Source organism: Pleurodeles waltl, chromosome 7 (genome assembly GCF_031143425.1).
Source record: "Pleurodeles waltl isolate 20211129_DDA chromosome 7, aPleWal1.hap1.20221129, whole genome shotgun sequence".
NCBI classification, from domain to species: domain Eukaryota; kingdom Metazoa; phylum Chordata; class Amphibia; order Caudata; family Salamandridae; genus Pleurodeles; species Pleurodeles waltl.
The window spans coordinates 1051467607-1051495370 of NC_090446.1; the positions used below are offsets into that span (position 1 = coordinate 1051467607).

General features: G+C 44.9%; 1 protein-coding gene across 1 annotated transcript in view; it reads left to right on the forward strand.

Moving 5' to 3' along the window:
- The window catches only part of SMURF2 (SMAD specific E3 ubiquitin protein ligase 2), a 708378-nt gene extending 682177 nt beyond the window's left edge, over window positions 1-26201 (forward strand). The window contains exons 18-19 of the mRNA XM_069199920.1: window positions 20577-20652; window positions 25435-26201. Of these exons, the coding sequence (XP_069056021.1) occupies window positions 20577-20652; window positions 25435-25534 (176 nt within the window). The 3' untranslated portion in view covers window positions 25535-26201. The remainder of the gene's footprint in view (window positions 1-20576; window positions 20653-25434) is intronic.
- Window positions 26202-27764: the final 1563 nt, after the last annotated feature.

Here is a 27764-nt window from a genome sequence, read left to right on the forward strand (position 1 = left end):
TTTTTGCCTGACCTTTTGTCAAAGACTTTTGAGACTTTGTCTCCTGGTGTGGCGGGGATGTCTGCAAGGGAGGCCAGTTTCAAGCCCTGTCAGCAGCAGATGTTGGTGACAGATCCACACCTTGTCTGTATCTGGTATCTCAAGCGTGACCACGACGCCAAGATCTGCGTTGATTGTCGCGGCATGCACCCCAAGGCCTTGAGGGAGCAGTCTCTCCAGTTCCTTGCCACTTGACGTGCGACACAGCGATGGTCTAGATCCCGGTCAAGAGGAAGGTCCCAGGATCAGTCATGGAGCAGTCGACCTTTGTTAAAGTTGTCCAGGCGTTTGGGAAGTCCCACAAGAAAAAGGAAAGCAAGAAGTAAGAGGTCTTCGACTTGCTCCCGTCTTTCGAAGTCATCTGACAGGGTTTCAAGGCTGCTCTCGCTCAGAGACTCATTACGTCTCTAGTAGAGCTCCGACCTGTTGTGCACCTTTACCCCATGCCACTCCTGCCCAGAGTTCTCAAGAAGATCGAGAACTGGACCCAAGTCCTCCTTGTGGCTCCAGACTGGGTTCAGAGATTCTGGGTATCCTTAGCTGTTGACCATGGTAATCGGTCCTCAGATCAGACTGCCCTTTCTGGAGGACCTTCTTTTGCAGGGGAGAGTTATGCACCCAAACCTGTCAACTCTCCACCTTCATGTGTGGAATCAAGCAGCGACATTGGACGGCTTTCGTCCTTCTCCCAGCAGTCTGTGATATTATATTGACACCTCGGCTTCCATTCACCAAGGCAGTATACACCGGTCTTTAGGAAAAAAATTGTGGCATGCTGTACAGAAAAACAGGATGACCTCTTATCTGCAGCCCTTTCCTAAGTTCGCTTGTTTATCTTTACCCTGCCCCAGCAGGACTCTGCATTGGGCAGGTTAAAGAGTTATTTATCTTCATTCAAGGCCTTTCTCTGCAGTTGTGCCTGTGCTTGGGCCCTCGCTCCGCCTCCCCAAGTTTCAATGAGTCGGAGAGCCTCCTGCCCAACTCTGTAAGTTTTATGAGGCCATGCATCTCATACTTGGGCGGCCTGACCGTGCTGGTGCCCCTTCATGCTCTGCTGTGTTGGGAGGGGGCCCTACTGGTTTTTCGCCGACTGGCTTGATTCTGGTGCCATTCAGGCCCCTTGGATTCATGGACAGATGCAGAACAAAACCTTTCTATCCATTTTGGCCTTCCCCAGTGCGGGGCGGTCTGTTAACGTTCCCAGCGCAGCCCCCATTCTAATCCCAGACTCCGACATGAAGCTGGATGGGTGTTGTCCAATGCAGACTCTGGCGCCATCTGGAGCCATTTCCTCCAGGCCAGAACCTGAGCCGTATTCCTATGGGGTAGTACTTGGGGAAGATTGGGAGGGCCACTGGACCCTCATGAATACCAGTCCCTAGGCCTCAGTGAGGACAACGGGTGTGAGGATTTAGCAGATGCCAGCGGACTGAACACCTCCTAGATACTGGCTTGGTCTCTTATCATGACGATGGAGGAGGGAGCCCTATTTGCAATGGTTGTGAGAAGAGTGAGTGAGGTCCTCGACCTTACGCTACCCTCTGGTTATCAAGACAAACGTCTTGACCGAGGTGCTTCAGCGCTATGTCACCCCATCCAAACTGCTTCTCCTGTTAAATGTAGCCCTCAAGGATTTCCTATTTGGTCCTTGGTCCAAGCCCTGCACAGGGACTCCTGTGAATAGGACAATAGCCCACTGCCATCCCCCACCCAAGGGACCCCACCTTCCTCACACCCAACACCCCAGCCTAGAGCTAGGTGGTGCAAGCTTCCACATCCAAAGTAAATCCTGGCATGTTCCCTACCACTCCACCAGACAGGGAATCCAAGAGGCTAGATACATTAGGCTTGAAGATATTTTTTCCACAAGCCTGGCACTGTAGTCGCTGAACACTGCATGCCTTTTGGGACGATACTCCTACTGACTTTGGGGCTTGGTTGCACAGGTTCTGCCTATGGTCTCGGAGGAGGCCCGAGCTTTACTCTCCCAAGCTATTGCTGACGGTAGGGAAGCAGCTAAGTTCACCATTTGCTGAGGACTGGATTTGACCGACTCACTGGGCAGAGTGGTCCCATCGCTGGTAGCCTTTAAGCACTATGCCTGGTTGAGAACCACAGGCTTTTCAGGGGATGTCCAAGCCTTGCTCATGGACATACCCTTTCATGGCTCCCGTCTCTTCGGAGACAAGCTGGACTCAGCACTCAAGCACATCAGAGCTATGGCCAGGTATCAGGGCCTTTCCATGGCCCCTCGCCAACCCCAGTCCACTCTTTGCTTCTTTTATTGCCTCTGAAGGGGCTACTAGCCACATCTCTACCCGCCCAGCCACTACAGCACACAAGCTCCCCAGCCTCTGTGTGGCTGAGGATGCGGCTCCCGGAGGCCTCGTAGGTCAAGTAGCCAGAGATCAGGCCCCAATTGTGCCAATTGTGGAGACAAAGGTACAGTTTAGGGAAAGAACACTGGTGCTGGGGCCTGGTTATCAGGGTCCCAGCACACTTTCAAATCATAACTTAACATCAGCAAAGGCAAAAAGTCAGGGGGTAACCATGCCAAGGAGAAAAGCCAGCAAGGACTTGATTCACCAACCTTTGGAAGGTGGCAGGGGCATTCTTTAAGCCAAAGGGCATCACAGTAAACTGGTAGTGCCCATCAGGTGTAGAGAATGCTGTTTTCTCTTTTGCTCCTGGTGCCATTCGTATTTGCCAGTACCCTGCTGTCAAGACAAAGGTACCCAAGTATTTGGCAGCACCCAATTTGTCAATTAACTCATCTGCTCTTGGAATGGGATGAGCATCTGTCTTGGTGACAGAATTAAGCCCTCTGTAGTCCACACAGAACCTCATCTCTCTCTTGGCATCTTTTGTGTGAGGTTTGGGGACTAAGACCACTGGGCTAGCCCAGGGGCTGTCAGAGTGTTCAATTACTCCCAACTCCAGCATCTTGTGGACTTCCACCTTGATGCTTTCCTTAACTTGATCAGACTGTCTAAAGATTTTGTTTTTGACAGGCATGCTGTCTCCTGTGTCCACATCATGGGTACACAGGTGTGTCTGACCAGGGGTTAGGGAAAAGAGCTCAGCAAACTGCTGGAGGACTTGCCTGCAGTCAGCTTGCTGTTGGCCAGAGAGGGTGGCTGAGTAGACCACTCCATCTACTGAGCCATCTTTAGGGTCAGAGGAGAGGAGATCAGGGAGAGGTTCACTATCAGCTTCCTGGTCCTCATCTGTAACCATTAACATGTTTACATCTGCCCTATCATGAAAGAGTTTGAGGCGGTTCACATGGATCACCCTTTTGGGGGTCCTGCTAGTGCCTATGTCTACCAGGTAGGTGACCTGACTCTTTCTCTCTAGCACTGGGTAAGGGCCACTCCATCTGTCCTGAAGTGCCCTGGGAGCCACAGGCTCCAGAACCCAGACTTTCTGCCCTAGCTGAAACTCAACCATAGCAGCCTTTTGGTCATACCACATCTTCTGGAGCTGTTGGCTGGCCTCAAGGTTTTTGCTTGCCTTTTCCATGTACTCTGCCATCCTTGAACATAGGCCTTAGTAGATAGTCCACCACATCTTGTTTAGGCTCATGGAGGGGTCTCTCCCAGCCTTCTTTTACAAGAGCTAGTGGTCCCCTGACAGGATGGCCAAACAGAAGTTCAAAGGGGGAAAAGCCTACTCCCTTCTGAGGCACCTCTCTGTAGGCGAAAAGCAGGCATGGCAAGAGGACATCCCATCTCCTTTTGAGTTGTTCAGGGAGCCCCATGATCATGCCCTTCAATGTCTTGTTAATTCTTTCCACAACTCCATTGATTTGTGGATGGTATGGTGTTTAGGTAAGCTGACATGAAGTTGGTACCTCTGTCAGAAACCACCTCCTTAGGAAATCCCACTCTGGTAAAAATACCAACGAGTGCTTTGGCTACTGCAGGGGCAGTAGTGGACCTAAGGGGTATTGCTTCAGGGTACCTAGTAGCATGATCCACTACTACTAGGATACACGGATTCCCTGATGCTGTGGGAGGTTCAAGTGGACACACTATATCCACTCCCACTCTTTCAAAGGAGACCCCCACCACTGGAAGTGGAATGAGGGGGGCCTTTGGGTGGCCACCTGTCTTACCACTGGCTTGACAGGTGGCACAGGAAGCTCAAAAGTCCTTCACCTTCAGGGACATATTTGGCCAATAGAAATGGTTGACTAATCTCTCCCATGTCTTGGTTTGTCCCAAATGCCCAGCAAGGGGAATGTCATGGGCTAAGGTCAGAATGAACTCCCTAAACTCCTGAGGCACTACCACTCTCCTAGTGGCACCAAGTTTTGGATCTCTTGCCTCAGTGTAAAGGAGTCCATCTTCCCAATAGACCCTGTGGGTTCCACTGACATTTCCTTTGGTTTCTTCAGCAGCTTGCTGCCTTAGGCCTTCAAGAGAGGGACATGCCCCTTACACAGTTGTTCCCTTTTGGGTCCCCCTGGGCCAAAGAGCTCAACCTGATAAGGTTCTAACTCCATAGGCTCAGTTCCCTCAGGGTATAGAACTTCTTCCTCCGAAGAGTGGTTCTGCTTCTTTTTCTGTGCTGAAACTGATTCCCCATTCTTCTTTCCTTTTCTCTTGGAAGGTTGGGCCATTATTCCAGACTCCAACACTTCTTTTTCACCCGGAGTCTTGCACTGTGCCCTTGTCTTGACACACACCAGTTCAGGGATACCCAGCATGGCTGCATGGGTTTTGAGTTCTACCTCAGCCCATGCTGAGGACTCAAGATAATTTCCAAGCAGACAGTCTACTGGTATAGCAGAAGAGACTACCACCTGTTTCAGGACAGTGACCCCTCCCCATTCTAAAGTTACCATAGCCATGGGATGTACTTTAGTCTGATTGTCAGCGTTGGTGACTGGATAAGTTTGTCCAGTCAGGTATTATCCTGGGGAAACCAGTTTCTGTCACCATTGTGACAATGGCACCTGTATCCCTCAGGGCTTCTACTCTAGTCCCATTAATAAAGAGCTGCTTTTTGCATGTTAGGCGGCCAGGCAGCCAGTGTGGCTATGTCCACCCCACCCTCAGAGACTAATGTAGCTTCAGTGTGGACCCTGATTTGCTCTGGGCACACTGTTGATCCCACCTGGAGACTGGCTATTCCAGTGCTAACTGGAGTAGTAGTAGAAGTGGAACCTTTCTTGGGACAGGCCTCGTCTCCAGTTTGGTGTCCCTGCTGATTACAGCTACGACACCAGGCCTTTTTGGGTCAAAGTTTTTACCCTTGTACCCAAATGAGGATTGTGAAGAGGCTTTGGACCTACCCTCCTAAGCAGGTTTTTGGGGCCCTGTAGAAGACTCTTTACTTTTTCCCTGGGATGTCTCAACACTCTTCCCCTGGGGAGTCTTTGTGACCCCTTTCTTTTGGTCACCCCCTGTGGAAGTCTTGGTCACCCTAGTCTTGACCCAATGGTCTGCCTTCTTTCCCAATTCTTGGGGAGAAATTGGACCTAGGTCTACCAGATGCGGATGCAGTTTATCATTGAAACAATTACTTAAAAGGTGTTCCTTCATAATCATTTACACCACTGCCATGAATCCAACCATCCAGTGTTTTGACTGAGAACTCAACAAAATCGACCCAGGTCTGGCTCGAGGATTTATGAGCCCCCCTGAACCTAATCCTGTACTCCTCAGTTGAGAATCAAAAACCCTCAATCAGGGTAGCCTTCATGAGGTCATAGGATTCTGCATCTTTTCCAGAGTGTGAGAGGAGTCTATCCCTACACTTTCCAGTGAACATTTCCCAAAGGAAAGCACCCCGGTGAGATTTGTTTACTTTTCTCGTTGCACAAGCCCTCTCAAAAGCTGTGAACCATTTGGTGATGTCATCACCATCTTCATATTGTGTTACAATCCCTTTGGGGATTTTAAGCATGCCAGTATTCTCTCTGACCCTATTTAAGTTGCTGCCATCATTGATGGGAGCTTAACCCCATCTCTTGTCTTTCCCTTTCTATGGCTAGGAGCTGTCTCCAAAGCCAATCTTTTGGCCATCCTGGCTAGCAGGAGGCCATCTTCATTGAGGCTGCCCTCAGTGCTTCCAGAGTTGCAGGACTCCCCTGTGGGAGAAGCAGCATCTCTGACTATCACTTGTGGAGTCAGGGTTTGAGGAACCCTGGGCTCCCTATCTAGGACAGGAGGGGGGAAATTCTCCTCCAGGTCACTAGTTTCCCCCTCTGTAAGGTTGTCTTCAGAGGGGTGGTCTCTAGCACACTCTGCCAAAAGCTCCTGGAGCTGTTCTTTGGTAGGGTTTGATCCAGTTTTTATATTATTATTTTTTATGGAGAGTCCTTAACTCTGACATCCTAAGATGCAGGTAAAGGGTGAGGTTGAGTTCCACTACCATCTCATCTGTGCTAGGCATTATTTCTCTAAAAGTTGGGATACTTTTTAGGAATCTAAAACTATCTCTAGAACTTTATCCAAACTTTTAAACTCTAAAAGAAATGCCAACAGGGACTTACACGAGGCCCTAGCAGGGCTTTTTAAAAATTTAGAAAAATAGCTCAAATTTCAAAAATCAGTTTCTAATGACAATTTGGGGAATTTAGTCGTGTGATCAGGTATTGGCTGAGTAGTCCAGCAAATGCAAAGTCTAAGACCCCTTTGTTGATCCACCAATGTAGGAAGTTGGCTCTGTATATACTATTTCAAAGTAAGAAATAGTGTGCACAGAGTCCAACGGCTCCCCTTAGAGGTAAGATAGTGGCAAAAATAGATAATTCTAATGCTCTATTTTGTGGTAGTGTGGTCGAGCAGTAGGCTTATCAGAGGGTAGTGTTAAGCATTTGGTGTACACACGGAGGCAATAAATGAGGAACACACACTCAAAGACTTACTCCAGGCCAATAGGTTTTTATATTGAAAAATATATTTTCTTAGTTTATTGTAAGAACCACAGGTTCAAGATTTACAAGTAAAACTTTAAATGTAAGGTACTTCACTTAGATACTTTAGGAACTTTGAATAAAAGCAATATCACTTACAGTCTTTGTAAAAATGGCAATTCGCTATTTTCAAAGTGGACATAGTTCAAAAATCAACAGTTCCTGGGGGGAGGGAAGTAAAGGTTAGTTTTGAAGGTAAGTAAAACACTTACAAGTCTCAAAGTTGGGGCATAGGAAGCCCACCGTTGGGGGTTCAGGGCAACCCCAAAGTTACCACACCAGCAGCCCAGGGCCGCTCAGGTGCAGAGGTCAAAGAGGTGCCCAAAACACATAGGCTTCTATGGAGAACAGGGGTGCCCCGGTTCCAGTCTGCCAGCAGGTAAGTACCTGCGTCGTCGGGGGCAGACCAGGGAGTTTTTGTAGGGCACCGGGGGGGGACACAAGAAGGCACAGAAAGTACACCCTCAGCGGCAGCCGGGTGCAGTGTGCAAACTGGCATCGGGTTTTGTATAGGAAGTAATGGAGAGACCCGGGGGTCACTTCAACGATGCAGGCAGGCACAGGGGGGGATCCTTGGGGCAGCCACCACCTGGGCTAGGCAGAGGGTCGCCTGGGGGTCGCTCTTGCACGGGAGTTCGGTTCCTTCAGGTCCTGGGGGCTGCGGGTGCAGTGTTGGCTCCAGGCGTCGGGTCCCTTGTTACAGGCAGTCGCGGTCAGGGGGATCCTTTGGATTCTCTCTGCAGGTGTCGCTGTGGGGACTCAGGGGGGGTCGTCTCTGGTTACTCACGGGCTCGCAGTCACCGGGGAGTCCTCCCTGAGGTGTTGGTTTTCTGCAGGTCGAGCCGGGGGTGTCGGGTGCAGAGTGGGAAGTCTCACGCTTCCGGCGGGAAACATGAAGTCTTTAAAGTTGCTTCTTTGTTGCAAAGAAGTTGCAGGTTTTTGAATAGGGCTGCTGTTCACAAGAGTTTCTTGGTCCTTGGGTGCAGGGCAGTCCTCTGAGGCTTCAGAGGTCGCTGGTCCCTGTTGGATGCGTCGCTGTTGCAGTTTTCTTCGAAGTTGGGAGACAGGCCGGTAGGGCTGGGGCCAAGGCAGTTGTCGTCTCTGTCTTCTCTGCAGGGCTTCAGGTCAGCAGTCCTTCTTGTTAAGGTTGCAGGAATCTAATTTCCTAGGTTCTGGGGAGCCCCTAAATACTGAATTTAGGGGTGTGTTTAGGCCTAGGAGGGCAGTAGCTAATGGCTACTGTCCTGGAGGGTTGCTACACCCTCTTTGTGCCTCCTCCCTGTGGGGAGGGGGGGCACATCCCTAATCCCATTGGGGGAATCCTCCACTCTCAAGATGGAGGCTTTCTAAAAGCAGGAGTCACCTCAGCTCAGGACACCTTAGGGGCTGTCCTGACTGGTGGGTGGCTCCTCCTTGTTTTTCTAATTATCTCCTCCAGCCTTGCCGCCAAAAGTGGGGGCAGTGGCCGGAGGGGCGGGCATCACCACTAACTGGGATGCCCTGTGGTGCTGTAACAAAAGGGGTGAGCCTTTGAGGCTCACCGCCAGGTGTTACAGTTCCTGCAGGGGGAGGTGAGAAGCACCTCCAACCAGTACACGCTTTGTTCCTTGCCACAGAGTGACAAAGACACTCTCCCTATGTGGCCAGCAACATGTCTAGTGTGTGGCAGGCTGGCAGAAACTAGTCAACCTACACTGGAAGTCGGGTTGGTATTCAGGGGGCACCTCTAAGGTGCCCTCTGGGTGTATGTTACAATAAAGTGCACACTGGCATCAGTGTGCATTTATTGTGCTGAGAAGTTTGATACCAAACTTCCCAGTTTTCAGTGTAGCCATTATGGAGCTATGGAGTTCGTGTTTGACAAACTCCCAGACCATATACTCTTATGGCTACCCTGCACTTACAATGTCTAAGGTTTTGCTTAGACACTGTAGGGGCATAGTGCTCATGCATATATGCCCTCACCTGTGGTATAGTGCACCCTGCCTTAGGGTTGTAAGGCCTGCTAGAGGGGTGACTTACCTATGCCACAGGCAGTGTGAGGTTGGCATGGCAGTCAGAGGGGAGTGCCTTGTCGACTTAGTTATTTTCTCCCCACCAGCACACACAAGCTGTGAGGCAGTGTGTATGTGCTGAGTGAGGGGTCCCCAGGGTGGCATAAGACATGCTGAAAAAGAAGGGGCCAGTGTTCAGACCACTCGCAGATGTTCCAGGCGGTGCAGGTAGGCAATGCCCACTATCTTGGAGGTGAAGTTCTTGCAGGACGGTGAAGGAAGAAGTCCAGCTGTGGAGTCCAAGTGATGTAGGGGATCCTTGGAGCTGCCCATGTGGTGTCCCATGTTGGTCGCCGGATTGCAGGAGAGTCAGTGACCAGCAGGGCCACCAACAAGCCTTGGCAAAGGCAAATGGCTGATGAAAGGAAGATTACAGGTTTTTGAGGTCCCGCAAGGTCCTAGCGACTCATGGCAGGTCTTCAGCAGCGGTAAAAGCCAGCCAGTGTAAGAGGAGCCTCCACGAGTGACCCACTAGCAGCAGGCACAGATAGTGCCCGGTAGGCCTCTGCAGCACAACAAAGCAGGAGTCCCACGTCGCAGGAGCTGCAGAGTGGATGCTGATCTTCGAGTTGCCAAGTGCTAGAGGCTGGGGCTTCTTGGAGTCTGATGATCTCCTGGCGGAAGAGTCAACAAGCTTTGGCAAGAGCAACAGTCATGGTGCACAGGTGTCCCATTCCAGTGGCTGCATCAAGGGCCCACCATCTCCCAAGTTGGTCAAAAGACTAAAGGTACCCAGGGAAGACCACAGAACCGCCACTGGTGAGCAGAGCCTTTTCATTGTCCATGGGACAGCAGGATACAATAGCCCGTTGTCATCGTCTTGAGGTGCCTGTGGATGCAGGGGAGTGACTCATTCACTCCAAAGGAGATTCCTTCTTGCTTTTTGGATGCAGGCAGAGTCCTTGTGACCTTGGAGGATGCACAGCCACGCATGTTGCAAAAATCTTGCAGGAGCTGGAGAAAGAATGTTGCAGAGGGAGCTCCCCCCCTCCAAATTGATGCAGTCTTCTTTCAGTTCCAAAAGCAGACCAGCTGTGGTTCCGGAGGCCAGGAGCTGAAGATGTCTTGTAGAGAGTTCCTTGAAAAGACTTGCTCAATGAATCTTAGGGCCCACCTTCGGGGAGCCCTTAAGTAACCCTTAAATGGGGTTGGTCACTATCTGCAGTGGCCTACCTATCAGAGGGGGTCAGGGACGTCATCTACCTGGCCTAACCAGTCAGATGCTCCCAGGGGCCTCTGCACATCTTATTTTCAAGATAGCAGAATCAAGTGGCCTCCTGGGAGAGAGATATGTGCACCTCCTTAGGTGAGGAACTGGACAGGGGGTAGTCACTCCCCGGTCTTTTGTGTGGTTTCACGCCAGAGTTGGAACCAGGGGTTCCTGAACTAGTGCAAACCGGATTATGCAGGAAGGGCACCAGATGTGCCCTTCAAAGCAATCTGGTGGCGCTCAGAGGCCATCCCAGCCTAAAGACACCTATTCCAAAGGGAGAGGTGGTCACACATCTCCCTTGAAAGAAATCCTTTGTTCTGCCTTCCTTTGCTTGAGTTAGGTTCATCATCAGGGGGGCAGGACAGTGTCTGGGGGGCAGCCCCCATTAAGCTGAACTGGATGATCCTTTAAGGAACCCCAGGAGTACATGGGATCATGCACCTAGCAATGAAATTGGTGTAGTTAGATGATCCTGACATGTTTGATACTCGTTTGGAGAAGCCATTATGTAGTTTGACCACTCGTATTGGCCAGTGTTCACTACACATCTTAAGATGGCTTCCCCACACTTACAAATCCCAGCAAATGGAGTCTGGGGTTTGTAGGGGTACCCTGCTCATGCAGGAGTACCCTCGCACTTAGGGGCATGCACCCTGCCGTTGGGCTGAAGGGCCTATCAGAGGAGTGACTTAGGCCCTCATTATGACATTGGCGGTAACTGCCGCCTACCGCCACAGTGATGGCCGGCAACATACCGCTGCCGTGGCTACCAGCCGTCCACGCGTATTATGACAGTCGACGGTATTCTGCCAGAAGGCTGGCTGAATACCGTCAACGGTTATGATGGCGGTAAGGTGGCGCTGCTGTCAGCAGCACTGCCATGCCAGCAAAACACCGCCGACCGTATCATGAGCCATGATACAGCCTGGCGGTGTTTTGCTGGCGGACGCTGCTGCTGACAGCAGCGCTGCGTCCCGCCTCCAGCCGGAGGACCCCTTGCAAGCAGGTAAGGGTGGAGGGTGTTGTGTGGGGTGGGAGGGCATGTGTGTATGTTTTGGTATGCGTGCATGTTTTGGTATGCGTGCATGCGGGTGTGAGTCGCATTGAATGAGTGCGTTAAGGACTGAATGTGAGTGTCCGTGTGTGTTGTGAATGCGTGTGTACGACACAGTATGTTGGTGTGTGTTGCGGTATGTGGGTATGTATGTGCGTGGGTGGGTGTGCGTGTGTGCGTGTGTATATGGGTGTGTAAATGTGCGGGGGGAGGAGTTTGGGGATTGGGAGGGGGGCGGCCGGAGTCCCCTATCAGTGCCAGGGAAGGCATTCCCTGGCACTGATGGTGGCTACCGCCATGGTTTTCGTGGCGGTAAGATTGGCACGAAAACCAAGGCAGTAGAACGGGTCATAATCCTGAGGGTGGGATTGTGACGGCCGCCGGGCTGGAGACCGAAGTCTCCAGCCCAGCGGCTGTTACCACCCTGGCGGTCGGTGTGTTAAAGTGACTGTCTGTGTTGGCGGTTACCGCCGTGGTCATAATCCCTTTTTTACCGCTGGCCTGCGGTATTAACGCTGCTTTAACACCGACCGCCAGGGTCATAATGAGGGCCTTAGTGTCCAAGTGCAGGTACCATGATATAAGGCAAGCCTTATATCTGAAGTGAAAGGTGCATGCACCATTTCATGCAGGCTTCAATGACAGGCCTGCAGACACAGTTTACCTTTGCTCCCATATGTGGAATAATACATGCTGCAGCCTATGGGAGACCCCTGGTGTACCAGTTCCCTGGGCACCTAAGTACCATATACTAGGGACTTACATGGGTGCACCAGTATGCCAATTGTGGGATGTAAGAGTTTGCCAGCAACCAACTTCAGAGGCGAGAGCACAGACGTTGAGTCCTGATTAGCAGGATCCCAGTGCACTATACTCTTAGCATACTGACACCTGGCAAAAAGTAGGGGTAAGTATGTCAGAAAGATGCTATTCTCCTACAGCTATCAACCCATAAGTCACCATTTCTTTCTTGCATTGGTGTGTCCTGTAAATCTATTCCCCCTTTGGTCTGTTCTTCTATTATCAGTACACAGTCATGTGGTGTATCAATATCATTCTGGGGAAGGGCCACGAGGGTCACTGGATTAAGTGTGTTACATCAATGTATGGTGACGTGAGGACAAACATAACTCATAATGTGTTGTCTGGCCTTTGTCAAATGTTGAGTTTGGATTTTGTTTAACACAGTATATTTATAGAGTGAGGCACATACAAATGCAATTTTTGCCCAAGATTCAGTATTCTGCTTGTTTTAAGGAAACAGCTGCTGCTGCGGTTGCACATAGACATGATGGTAAGCCTCAAGCAACCATGTCTAAGGTGGTGGAAAAATAAGCTGAGGGTCTTTTCCGTCACCCTTCTGTTGTGTAAGAACAGCAAGTGTACACCCATCTTGTTTATGTACAAAAAGGTGAAATTCTTCAGTATAGTATGGCATTCAAAGAGCAGGATCGTCACAGAGTGTCTGTTGATTTGAAGAAAACTATTTGGTGTGCAGTTAACCATGGTAAAGGTAGTGGGGTATCCTTAGTTGTGAGGATTAGCAAGGGTTTGGAAAGAAGGGAAATGTTAGGGATACATTGTTTACAATAGCCTGCCATACCCAGGAAAGCTTGTACTTATTGTTGTGTTGTAGGGAGTTGAACATCCAATATAGCTTTCGCTCTTTGAGGTTCAAGTCTCTTCGCCCTTCAACAGAAGGTGTCCTAAATAGGCAAGTTAACTTCCTGTTAAACAAATTTCAGTTTTGTGGAACAAACTTGTGGCTGTGTGTACCAAGTAAATTTGTAGGGCAATAGTGTCAGAAGTGGAGTCTGTTTCTTTAACTCTTCGTGTTTCTTGTCCTTATTCTGTTCTTCCTGTGTCTCTCTCACCATCGCATTGGCCAGCGGCCAATATTTCAGTCATGATTTCACTCCCCACGTGATCTCGTAGGTATGAATGGATAATCTTATAGGTTCCTGAAGACCATTACCAAAACGGGTTCAGTCTTTGCTGTTTGAACTACATAGAAGTATTGAAACAGCTGAGTCAGACGTGCGTGCAGACAGTTGCTTTCATCTGGGATGTCACTTTTAGATGGTGCTTAGGAACAGGGAGCTCCCTTTGGCCTGACAGGATTGTGCACAGGTTTAGAGAGGGCAAGGGGGTTGGCTTACACTCTTCCACCTTTTGAGTATGCACCCCTTTGCCAGTGCAGATGTGGCATGGTTTATACTTTCTTTTACATGGGATATGCTGCACTTTTCACACAGCCTGTTGGCATCCGAAGAGAGTACTTGCTAAATGTGGTTTGAGCTACGCGTACTGTTTTAACAGCTATTGGGTTTCTTCAGTGTACAGTAATGTGACTCTTCTTCAGTAGCGCCCCAACCACGAGCCATTCGTAGAATGAATCCCAGCTTCTATACTTTCACAGATGAAGGGATGAGCCGGTCATTTGTGATTCTAATTGAGTCTACAAGTGGGTTGGTGAATGAGTTTACAATGCTGCTGACGTGGGACATGGGGGCCCGGGGAGGTTTACTAATGGACAGAAGCAACAAAAAATGTTATGTAGGCATGTCTTGCTCTTCCTCTGTCTCTCTTAGCCTTTTGGTAAATATTTGATTGACATTGTTTTCGTAATTGATGTATTTCCCTGGACCAGTCAACTCCTCCAACAGTCCTTGAGCTTCATCAGATGCATTATGGGGTGCCAGTCTGGCCTAGTGATGCTGATAATTTTGTTACTTCTTATGGTGTCTACTCCTGACGCTCGCCTGTACCTATAATGCCATTCATATCCTGCACTTGTGTCTGTTGGACTTTATACAATTTTTCTCAGTGTTATCTAGGGGCAAGCAGAGTCCTCGGTATTCTAAAATATTTCAGAAACTTCAAAAAATATTTTCAGAGGTGAACTCATATCTGCTATTAACAAAGAGCTCTGTAGTTCTGTTACTTCTTCCCAGAACCAAAAGAAAGCAACTTTTTTGGGATGCAGTATCTTTAAGCTGCTCACTCTTCTCGGTAACGAGAGTAGATTGCAAGGAACTGCTATGTCTTTTGCCTTGAACTTTTGAGCCTTCTGAAGTTTGGTGCAATGGGGGCTCAGCTTGTAACCTATAATTGGTCCTTTGGCATTTAATATGGAGGAACATTTCTTTGGGTAACCAGTGAGAGGGCAAATTGGTGTTAGGGTGACTCTTGGAGGGATTTCAATACTTAATGCCAGCTGTCAGATGTGCCTCCATGCCAGCTACAGCCCACTTTGGCATTGTTTCCTGGCGTGGCCTAGAAAGCTTTTGAGAATTTTAACAAAACTCTTGCCTGAGAAGGGAGGAGAAAAACCATAGCAGGGGAGAAGGTGTCATGGAACTCTGGTTTCTTGAATGGTGGCTGTCTACATTTTCTGAATCTGATAGACTCACACCACTGAGGCCACTGAGTTCACTTCAAGCATGCCTTTTACATTGCTTCAGAAGGGGCAAGAAAATATATAGTGAGAAAAAAGAAAAAAACATGATCATGTGTCTGCGGTCAAGTGGATTTTGCAATAATGCTTATCAGTATCACTTGGGGCACGGACACTTAGGGAGGGTCTGTGAGAAGCCAGAAGGAACTGCTATTCTTCTAATGTGAGCGCCGACCCTGCCCCCAGCACTTGTTTGAGCCAGAATGTACACAAAGCTGTCATTGAAATACCTTTGGGTTAAAGACCGTTTTATTTACTGTCAACTTCCAACAGAGACTACATCTTTAGGGATGCAAATGGCCTCATGGGTCATTCTCATTGATCCTTCTTTGCCGTGGAGCCCTTTGAAAGCAATCATGCTTAACAATTGCTAAAGGCCACTCTGTTTCACTTCAGGCGGCAATAGTTTATTCTGTGTGAAGAGTGCCACTAGAAAGAAAGACCCAATACCCTTTCAGATATTTTGTCCCATCATAGCCCTACAAGTCATAATTGACTTGCATTTTTGTCTATTGGCAGATACCCCTTAATGAATAGGTGAGGGTGGTATATTAGTTTAGTATCTATTCTCTTTAAATTGATTTGGACATACTCTCCAATAAATGTCTATGATAATGGAGAAATATAGCAGCATATTGAGATTTCTGATTGTTTGGTCAGTCTTTTAAGTATGTTTGCCTGGATTAGTCAGTTTGGTTTTGAAGAAATATATGTTTGTAGCATGTGTGGCTGTAGATACACATCCTATGCATAGTCTTGCCATCTAGTATTGGGCTCACACTTCGCAAGTTGTATTTCTTTGTCGAATCACAAGGTCACAGTGACTCTCCCTCTGGCTGTTGATGCGCATGGTCACAGACTTGATTATTAGATTTTTTTTTTCCCCGCCATTGGGTCTTGGCGAGTTTGTCTATTCTGGTCTTGTCTATTGAGTCTGCTGACTTCTTCCCCGTCGTAAAAAAAGCTCTTCAACTTGTGACATCAGTTCCATCCTTTGGTCCTATTGATGACAAGCTTCCGGCCCCCTGGACCCTTCAGGACACAGATTACTCTAGGCTCCCGTCGGAGAATAAAGATGCTCTTGAGATAATGGAAAGAACACCCTTCAAGAGATGCCCTCAGTCTCACTCTTAAGTATACCTGGGGAGAACTCCTCGACATCTGCACCTTGCTCCTCTCGCCGGACCATACCAAGAGCCCCTGCGACTGCTGCTCATGTTCCACAGCAAGAAGACCTTACGTCAGCACCAAGGTTGACGGTGGGCACACAACAGGGTGGCCCAGTCATCTTCAGAAATGACCAACATCGTTGCTAAAGCTGATTCCCTTGGGCACCGAAGAAGAGCAGGAGCAGGCGGTGGGTGAGTCGTTTAAACTGCAGGCCCACCAGCCCAGCCCTGCTTGGCTCTGACAAGTGGGCGATTATAAGGGATTGTAGGAACTGAGGCATCAATAGTATTCACACATGGAGTGGTATTCACCTGTGGACTGCAGCTGAGGTGGATGGAGCATCCTTGGAACACTACCTACTTGCCCTCCGATGCCACGGAGTCTGGCGAGTTCTTCCAGGGCAAGTAGGTATTGTCTGAAGCTCACCACCACTCCTCCCAATATTCCCCCTCGCAACCACAGGCTATCTCAGGAACACCTGACCCTTCTCAAACAAAAGGTCCAGTCCCTACTTCTCAAAGGGCCCATATAGCCGGTTCCACTACAACACCATGTGACAGGAGTATACTCCATATTCTTTGATTCCCAAAAAGAACAGCTCTCTTAGGCTGATACTCAACCTCAGACGATTAAACAAATACATCCTGTCAGAAAATTTTCACATGCTTACCCATCAGAATGTCATTCCACTCCTGCAGCAAGGCAACTTCTTGATTGCCCTAGTTCTAAAGGATGTATACTTCTCATATTCCCATTCACCCTGCACATCGAAAATACTTGAGATTCATCATTACAGGAACTACCAGTTCAAGGTCCTTCCATTGGGGGTCACTACCGCTCCAAGAGATTTAATAGTGATTAGCAGTTGTTGCCGCACACCTCAGGAGGCAAAACATACTTGTGTTCCCTTGTCTCGACAACTGGCTCATCAAAGCCAGCACCTTACAATAGTGTCAACAGTACACTCAGTTGACAGTGAACCTCCTCCCCACTGAGATTCACTCTTAACTCTCCAAGTCTCATCTTCACCCACTTCAGGTACAGCCTTATTTAGAAGCCATTCTGAATGCGGAGCTCGGGTTAGTATACCCCAACCCGGCTCATGTCCAGAACTTTCAGACTCTACTCCCTCAATTTCAAGAAAAACGTACTTCTAGTCAGGACCATTATACACCTGTTATAGATGATGGCATCTTGTATTGCCATAGTTCCCCACGCCAGACTTCACATGCATCCCCTGCAGCAATGTCTGTCTTATCAGTGGTCTCAGTCACCTGGAAGATCTAGTGTTGTTAGACTGCCAGACTCACCACCCTCTGCAATGGTGAAACACCACCAACCACCTGAAAGGGTGGCCATTTCTTGACCCTGTGCCTCAGGTCACACTAACCACACACATATCACTCACAGGTTGGGGTGCTCACCTTCAAGACCTCACAGTACAGGGACTCTAGGATCATTTCTTCCTCACCGGACTCTCAGGGTTGTCTTTGTCTGCACAGACAACATGACAGCCATGTACTAGTTACAGAAACGTGGGGTGTGCAGTTGTCCCAACTCTCTGACAATATGAAAGTGGGCCCTCCACTACCACATTCATCTGGTGGCAGAGTATCTACCTGGGACGGACAACAACTTTGCAGACCTGCTCAGCTGAATGCAGCAACACATCCACAAGTAGGACCTCCACGTACAAGTCCTCCAATCATACTTTGCCAAATGGGGAACTCCTGAGGTAGACCTTTTCGCCACAGCAGAAAACTCAAGGTGCCTAAATTCCGCCTCCAGTTACCCACACCCTCTATCCAAGGGCAACACTTTATGGATGAATTGGTCAGGGATATTTGCCTACACTTTTCCACCTCTCCATTTCTGGTTTGGAAGATCAGGCAAACCTCTAATTATGATCCTTGTAACTCCCACCTGGGCGCAGCAGCCATGGTTCACCACACTTCTGGACCTTTTAGTAGTTCCCCACGAGAAGTTCTCTAACAAGCCAGACCTTCTCACTTACAATCAAGGACAAATCAGACATCCAGACCCCAAGCCTCTCAACCTTGCAATGTGGCTCCTGAAGTCGTAGAGTTTGGTTACCCAGGTTTGCCTGCAGAATGTATGGACATTCTCTGGGAAGCACATAGACCCACAGCTAGAGCTTGTTAAGCTGCAAAATTTAAACATTTTGTTTGCTGCTATCAACCCAAACATATTGACCCTATGAGAGCTACTGTTAAAGAGACTGTTTATTTGCTTCATTTACAAAAACCTAATCAAAACTACACTTTAATTTGCCTACATCTTGCAGCTATAGCTTCATAGCTACAAAACATTGTATTTTCTTGTTCAAAATCCCACTCTTCAAGGCTTTCATGGAAGGCTTTAAATCGGTCATTCTACCTAGGGTTACCCCGCACCACCGTGGAACCTAAACATTGTCCTCACCAGACTCAAGGGTCCTCCTTTTGAACCACTCCATTCATGTCTACCTACTTCAGTACCTTTCTTGGAAGGTTGCTTTCTTAGTCGCCATCACATCACTCAAGAGTGTCAGTGAGCCCCAGGCACTAACCTTGGATGAACCTTTCTTCCAGATTCATAGGGATAAAATAGTCCTGTGCACTAATCCTAAATTCCTACCTAAAGTGGTTTCTCAGTTTCACATAAACCATTCAATTGAACTACCCATCCTCTTTCTGCAACCTGACTCTGTTGCCGAAAGAGCTCTCCACACACTAGATGTTAAAATAGCACTCATGTTTTACATTTACAGAACCAGAGTTTAGGACAACTAAACAGCTCTTTGTAGCTTTTTCACTACCTCATAGAGACAATCCAATATCCAAATCTGGCATAGCGAGATGGGTAGTTAAATGTATACAGACTTGTTATGCTAAAGCTAAGAGACTGTTACCTGTTACCCCTAAATCACATTCTAGGAAAAAGGTGCTACTATAGCCTTTCCTGGAAACATCCCTGTAGCTGACATTTGCAAGGCAGCTACATGGTCTTCACCACATACATTCACAAAACAATACTGTATTGATGAGCTAGAACACCAAGAGGTTAATGTAAGTCAGGCTGTGCTATGAACAGTTTTCCAGTCAATTACAACTCTTGCAGGCTAGCTACCACCTTCAGAACTTTCTGGAGGGACTGCTTTGCTGTCTATGCAGAGCCTGTGCATCTGCACCCACTGATGCCATCGAACAGATTGTTACTTACTGAGTAAGCATCTGTTTGTGGTATGTAGTGCTGTAGATTCACATGCATCCTCCCTAGATGCCTGTGGCTGTTGCAGTTACTTTATATTTTGTATATATCTTTACATATCCATTTTAGTTTGCATGGACATTCCTCACTATACTTTCCTTCTTTGTACTCCTCTCTCACCCACCTGCGGGAAAACAGTCTAACAAAGGAGTTGATGCCCACGCGCAATATCACTTAGAAGAAGAGTCACTCAGTTCTGTGACTCAAAATACTTTTTCTTAGAAAAACAACTTTTACCACTCCAGACCCAACACTAGATGGCAGGGGTATGCACAATTGACAGTGTTTTTTTTTTTTTTTTTTTTTTTTTTTTGCCCAAGGAGGTCTCTTCTTTCCACCTTAACTAATCCAATGAGCTCCAAGTCTTATTTCCACACCCTGACTTTGTAGCTGAAAGAGCACTCCTCATGCTCCTGTGTATTACATTGACAGAACCAAGTCATTCACAAGACACAACAGCTGTTTGTAGCTTTATGTCAGCCTTATAAAGGCCACGCCATTTCAAAGGCAGAGATTGTCAGGTGGATTTTTAAATGTATCCAGACTTGCTATGCTGAAGCTGAAAGAACCCTGCCTTCCCACCTGTGTACCCTGGAGCTTCAGGAGAAGCAAGATGGGCGCTACTAGGTATTTCCTGGGGAACATACCCATAGCAGACATCTGTAGAGCTGCCACTTGGTCCACTCTATACACTTTTATGAAACATTGTGTGGATGTCCTATCAAGAGAACAGGCCAGATTTGGTGAAGTTGTTCCTCAGGATTTTTTCAGACTTCTCACCATCTACTGACTAGCCACCGCTTTGGACAGTACTGCTTTTTAGCCTAAGCACAGCATATGTATCTACAGCCACACATGCTACGACTGTAATATGTTACCCTGTAAACATCTGTTCGTTGCATGTAGTGCTATAGATTCACATGCACCCACTCTCATTCCCCAAAGCCAGTAGCTGTTACAGGTATTTTGCTCTTTAAGGTAAGTCTCTTTTTACTCACATTCTCACTGTTCTTGGGCATAAAGCAGTCTAACAATGGAGTTGGTGACCATGCGCATCTACATCCAGAGGAGTCGTCACCAAGACCTTGTGAGTCAAAAGACTTCTTCGAACAAAAACAACTTGCAACGTCCGAGCTCAACACTAGACTGCAAGGGTATGCAGAGCATGTGGATCTACAGCACTACATGCAACAAACCAATGTTTACTGGGTAAGTAATGTATTCCTTCCTTTGCGTGGTTGGGTTGTATACCTGAAAACATTTTGTTCTGTTGACCACTAGATTAACACTCACTTCAATTTATTTGTCTGTTAGTTACAAATTGAGTGTTTACGTGCTGTTATTTTTTATTATATTTGGTATATTATTTAATTTACTCTGTTTGCATTTTGCAGGTGCTGCAGGACCAAGGTTATTTACCATACACCAGATTGATGCTAGCACAAATAACTTGCCGAAAGCTCATACATGGTGAGGAGATGAGATAAAATGTTGAAATTGAATGTCCTTCAGACATTTGCTGTACCGTTTTACATAGATGAGGATCGAATTTCTATTCAGTGTCTGATGTCACCATAATCATTTCTCCTGTATGTTTTCTTTATACCCTCACTCCTAACAGCAGGCAAATGATGACAAAATATAATATAAAAAAGAGAAGTATTGTTTTACCAATTTCAGTTGAATAGTGTTTAACCATGAAGGAAACTGATTTGAAAGGCAATGAAACTGGAAATTTGTGGCTGTAAAAAATTTGAATTGTGCAGACATTGCAAAAGCAATTGCTTCTAGCTGGCAGTCTGTGAACTCCGGAGTACCCAAGCTAAACCAAATGAATGGAAAATTAATCAGAGGTGAAATTGAATATCTTTTAGGCTTTTATGAAAGAGAACAAGGTGGTAAGGCCATGGGTATAAAGGGATAGGGTGCACTAGAGTTAAGGAGTATTTACAGAAAACTCCCTATCACTTCTGTGCACACACCTTGAAAGGAGTACAGGAGAAAGATGTTTCGTGGCTGAACGCTTGGCCTTGTCCAAAATAAAAGTTGCAATTTAGTCAATACAAGTTGTAATTTAGTTCCATAGCCGGATTGCATTACTATTTGGGTACTACAACTGAGGTAAATCATTTTAAAGTCCACAGTTTGGAACACAGGTTTCTGGAATTTCTGAAATCTAAATTTGGGGCTGCCATACTATAAAGAACATTTGCATAATATGTTTTAGAATTTGTCAGGGACCTGATGTTTCCATAGGTAATCCTCATTTACATAGCTGATAAAATACTCTTCACAACTGCTCCAATATGGGATTCCATTCACAATACATGACAAGTGTTTAGCCATCTTGTCAAAAATAATGATGGCCAAATAGGAAAGACAGTAGAGCAACAAGTGTGCAAGAGACAGTTGGTCTACACAAGATGTTCTTCTGTCTTTGAAGCTTACGTAGTTCTTAGCCACCCACTCCTTAAACTTCTAGACATCACAAAAAATCAGTGCAGACCACTGATACACAAATAGTGTCATTAATATATGAATGGAACTGTATACCAGTGTTGATCAAGATGCACATGCGTTGTCACATCTGTACACTAAAAAGGGGCGATAAGAGAAGTATTTGCTGAAAGAGCTGCACAATGCACCTTAACTGGACTGGAGTGAAATTCTTAACTTTTTTTTCACTGTCAAAAAGAAATGACCAAAAATCCCTCAAGTGTCAACCAGAAGACCTGCATTGTTGAAACAAAGCTTTCCAACTGCAGGTTGTGATTATGGTGTTGAAGTCTCCAGATGTGTATAAAAGAGATGAGTGATCCCTCAGCCAACAGCATCGGCATACCATCCCAGGTGGCTACTAGAACTGCTGCTTCATGTTTAGAGGAAGGGTCAGGCTGGAATCCATGTAGGATACATTCAGGTTTAATCAAGAGATGCCAAAAGGGTACCTGTATCATCATTTAGATCTTTGAGACTGGGGAAGACTCACTGGATGTCAATTTATACCTGAAACAATAGGAAAGACATTTTCAGCAAGAGAACAGGCATAACCTCTTTAAATAATATAAGTTGTGAAAATACAGGGGCAACCAAATATGCTAAATATGAACCATTTTGTAGGTATAAAGCAATACAATACCGAGATATGGACTCATTTAAACAAAGCTTTGTATTTAGTAGCTAACAGTTATCAGTGATTCTTCAAAACATTTGTTGTGGAGCCCAACAGTCCTAGCGGAACTAGCAGGCTTGAGTAACATAATCTCCATCTTTTATATTTTCATTGTGCTAAAAAATGATCAAACAGTGAAAAGGTGGAGAACAAAGCCATAGTGTGTGTGTATATATACAAAGTGACACAAATAATCAAGGATCATCAACAATACACACCTCCAGTTATCAGGATGTACAATCACATAATTGATATGTTAGCAGTCCTTAGTCTGATGTTATATGTGCTAGTGGTGTTTTAACCTTATGTAAACAATTGAAACGTCATCAGAACATAAATACATTCAGAATGGTTTACAGTCTTTACCCTGCATGCCTTTACCATGCAGGTTCGTACGACACAGCCCTGGTTTGATACTTTTTAATGCAGTACTTTTTAATACAGATAAGTATTTTTATTTTTTAATGACATAATTTTATCATTTAAAAACAGTCAAAGGTTATGGGATGAGTGAGGGATCTGTGTAGTAACGGTTTTAAAGGGGATTTTAGGGTTCTGGGTGGGTTAGGGTATGGTCTAGTAAAGAATTACTTTTTTAAAGTTTTTTTTTTAAATAGAATTAAGGGATAGATACGTTTACGTAGTAGTATGGGCTGTTTATGGTTCAGGGATGTGTGAGGGTATAGGATAGTGAGGGTTTTACTGTTTTTTTTTTTTTATGGTTCAGGCAAGAGTATGGTAGTAAGTTTTAAGACGATTTAGGGTTCGGGGATACGTAAGGGTATGGGTAGTAAAGGGCTTTTAAGGTTCATGGATGGGTAAGTGTAAGGAGTAGTAAGGGTTTTGAAGGGGCTTCAGGGATGGGCAGGGGTGTGGGATACTAAGGGTTGTAAGTATTTTTTTTAAGTTATGGTATGAATAAGCATAAGGGGAATTAAGGGTAAATGTAAATGGTAGCAAAGAGAAAATGGGGGGTGGGCAGAAGAGGGGGGCTGCAGAGGGTTCCCCAATACAAAAATATATATATATCCATCACTACCCCTGCAGTTGTGTGTTAAAGCCCTGCATGGTATGTTAATGCATTGTAAAGGCCAACATGTTATAATGCCTGCAGGCCAAAGGAATGCATGGTTACAACTGATATTCATTCAGAACACATTGTAATCTGTAAAAAAAAAAAAATATATAATTAAACATGAGTCACTAGTATAAAAACACAGTGGGTAGTTATGTTCTACAATTATAAAGAGCTGCAAAAAAAAACAATGTGAAAACTGCATGTAGTGAATCCCGAATTGGAGAAAAAATATCTTACCAGTTCTAGATGAAGGTGGACTCCCTAAATGTACATGTGTGCCGAGAGCAATGTAGACACATATGCACAGTAGTGCACATCATCACTGTCCAAGCAGGAGTATTCTAATGCACGCAGGCCCCAAACTGAACCTAAATATGGTGTGGGTAGAATCATGGTGTATCGTTCTGGATGCACATGAGTAGCTGATGTAAGAAATAACCCAAAAAGAAGGCAAAATTGATAAAACATAAAAATACAAGTCAGCCTTTCCTAGTAGTTGTAAACCAATTTATCGGCTCATGCAAGGGACTGATAAAAAAAGAGAAGAAAGACTGTGTAAAAAGGACTGCCAAACAGGGTGGGATCACAGCACAGAGGAAACTTTTTGTACAAAAAGCGCAAACGGACATTTGGAATGTGTGATAGTACTTAGCATATGCTAGCCGAAATAGATTTTTAAAACAATGATAGTTATTATAACAGCGTAAGGTTGCAAGTTATTAATTGGAAACATAAACTAGAAGTATAAATAAAACAACTAAACAAGATTAAAGATGTAATTTTTGGTGTCAATCCAAGACACAGTACAAATCATTGTACGGATGTCAAATCTAATGCTACACATTAATTTCATGATAAAATTAGTTCATAATTGTGCACTGTAATCCCTGCCTTAGTCTTGATAGTGATTTCTGTTTTCATGTATTTAAATATTAGTGTTTTTTGAATGGCCTGATGATGGCCTCAAATTGTTTTGAAAAAGCTATAGAAACAATGGAGATTAAGTTAATAAAACTTTTCTAGTTGCGCAGGAAAAACTGTTGGCCTCTAATTTTCTGGTTCCTCAAGAAAGATTGCTGGGCTCTGCCTTGCATAGTAATGGATCTTTCGTAATTGTTTACCTACCTATTGCAAAGTGTGGAACCTTTATAATGCTTTATAAAAAAGTCCTCTGTCACCCAGGATCTAGAAGCTCATTACATCAGTGATACAGTACTTTCCATAGCTTTTAAGTGTCATGTCCCACTACTTTGAATTTGAGAGTTGTCCACAAGGGAAACTTCAGATCCCTTTGTTAATTATGCCATAGTTGCATCTATAGAGAATGTTGTTAATTTTGGCAGCATTTCCTTAGCAAAATATTTGTTTTGAGTTGTCCTGCTGTCTTATTCCAGTATGTTTCCTCTTAGCAATCTGTTCCAAAACATGGAAGTGGACAGCTACAAAAAAAGTAAATAGTTATCCTTTTGGTGCTATATTCTTCCAAGGTAACACCCTCTTAGGAATGTGTCATTAGTATGTTGATTTGTTCAGGGTGTTAACTACTGCTAGTAGTGCATGGTTGTCGTAACTTTAGGTGCTGTACAACAACCACTCACCTAATTCTCCCACTTCTTTTGCTTCACCTTTAGCAGTGCCCGTATAATATTTTCAATGCTGAGCAGCAAAAGGTAACTTACTTGTGTATTCCTCATGGAATCAGTTATCATATAGTTAGTTTTAAAGTTTTAAAAATTAAAGTTATGTCTCTGCCTTGGTTGTTCAGGATTTCTGCTGTTTATTTGGGCAATAGCATGTGCTGCGAATACTATAGATCCACACGTAGAATGGAAATTTGTTGAACTGGATAGTCTAGACTTGCTATTGTTATGGAAGATTACTTGAAAATGTTGCTTGCTGTAGTGTAAGATGGTCAGAGAAACTGAAGCTTAGAAAAGGTAAACATTGGATGAATTTTAACCTGTAAGTTAATTGTACATTTGTGCTTCTTTTTGATTAACAGCTTCAATCGGATCGACATTCCTCCCTATGAAAATTATGAGAAGCTGTACGAGAAGCTGCTAACTGCCATTGAAGAGACCTGTGGGTTTGCTGTGGAGTGAGCTTCTCAGGCTTACCCTGGACTTTATTTATATGCTTCTTTGCCAGAAAATCTCCACACAGATATGATTTAAGGGTTGCTTGAAATACAGGAAAACGTTCCCTTTGAATCGTAGGACACTGTACAGGGAAAGGACAATTTTGGGGATTATTTTCCAAGGAAAAAATGATTCCCCTGGCCTTTGCCGTGCGACTACTCTGAGCTGCTATTTAAATCTAATATCTTGAACTTGAGAAATGCTGACTTACCCTAAACATCAACAGCTAAGCAGTATTCTACACGTAAAGACTACTATTTTTTTTTAAAAAAAGATTATCTACTCCATTGTCCTAACTGGCTCCTGTTCCCACATAATCAAGCCTCAGCATCAATGGTTCAACCGTCGGTACCAGCCCCTTTTCATCTGAGCATATAAAAACTGAACAGCACCCTACTAGCTCTTTTTTTAATAAAACGTTTTGAATGACTCCATTTTCTACATAAAACTGTTAATGTGTTTTCATTACCAACATTTGTTTTTTATATTTAAAAATAGGGAAAATGTTATATTTGGTATCAAGTTCATTTCAAATGTAAAGGAAAACATTTTTGTACTTTAGGAACAAAGCATGAATTACCTGAATCAGATATTTCATTTTGATTATCTTGATTTGTCACAGTACCATGAGAAAAAAAAACACAAGCCCCTTTTTTCTACAAGGAATATATATATATATATATATATATATATATATATATAGATTTTTAAGCCAGTCTTTTCATAATGGATTATCATTTGAAATCTCTTGCACATTGCTAAATACATACTGATGACCAAACATATAGAATGTGATGCTTGTCAGTAGGTCGAATTCTGTGTTCTTAGTAAATGCCATTACTTTCACTCAGACATTGAATGTATTAAAACAGGTTTTTTTTCTTCAGAAAGTATGTAGAATAATGGTAAACATCTTTTTAATACAAGCTAGAAGTACTTAGTCTTGCTGACTAATGTGGGCTGCCATCAAATGATAGTGCCACTGGATGAGGCAAAAGAAGTTGGTCTGAAATAGTTGACAATGGAGATTGTGTTTAATTGTGAGTAGTTGCTTTTGAAAATGTTACAGCACTCGTTCAAATTTATTAACAAAAACAGTGAATTGCAGGTAGTGGTTTCCTAAAGTATAGATTATCAAACCAAGGGCAATGTATGCATTTGAGCTGGTGTAAGTATCCAGTCAGTTGTGTACATTAACTGATGTTTTAATCTATAAATGTATTGACCCATTAAAAGCACTAAAATAAAATATGACAGAGCAATGTACATTTCCCGGGAATCTGATTCACATAGGACAAATGTTTCTCCATTGTTTATTGTAGTTTTTTGTGGTCTAAATGTTCAGTTTTCCTTCTACATGCTCTATGCAGTCAAGTGGCCTGTGACGCCGTGTTAGATAAGAAAATGCATAAATATATTTTTTTAAATTGTGACACTGTTTCAGTGCTGTCAGATATTCAGAATCTCACACATTGTCTATTGTCCATTGATGAAGTGTGTTCCAATTCCTAACTGTGACCTCTGTAGGACATCTAGTCTGGCATCTCAGCTTTTAAGCATGAGCTTCCTTTTGAGGAAGTTCTTGAAGAGAGGCTTCTTTGGCAATGATGCTTGGTATAAAAGGAAGCAGTACAGTAGATATTTTGAGTGCCTTTACCGTTGAGAACATTTAAAATGCCACTTTCAGATAAGATCACAAGTTCCACTTTTTAAACTGAGAAAACCTTTATGATACATGTTTTCCTGTCTGTTATGACCTGTTAGATATTCATTTCAAAATCACACAAATTGTACCTTGACCTAACATGAGAAAACCCCTTGCCATGAAATATTGAACGTGCATTTTTTGATCAATGTGAATATTTATTGCATTCTTGTCTCCTTTGCTGGGTTTCCCTCCAGCCATTCTTTAGTTGCATATAGTTTTTGTAAGACATATTTTGTAATTATGCAGTTCTTTTCTGTTATGAATGTTTTAATTATGAACAAGAGACTATTTTGTGGGCTTCAAATTTGTGTGTATTCTGGAGGGTTTAATGTATCCCTCCAAAAAGAGTTTGGTTATGGTGCTGTGTACAGGATGTAAAATATGTTCTCAACTTTTTTTGCACATTGGGTCAGTTGTCATAATCGACAATTGATTTTTACCAAATCAATTGTTATGTTTTATTGTTCATACGGACATGGTTTTTAT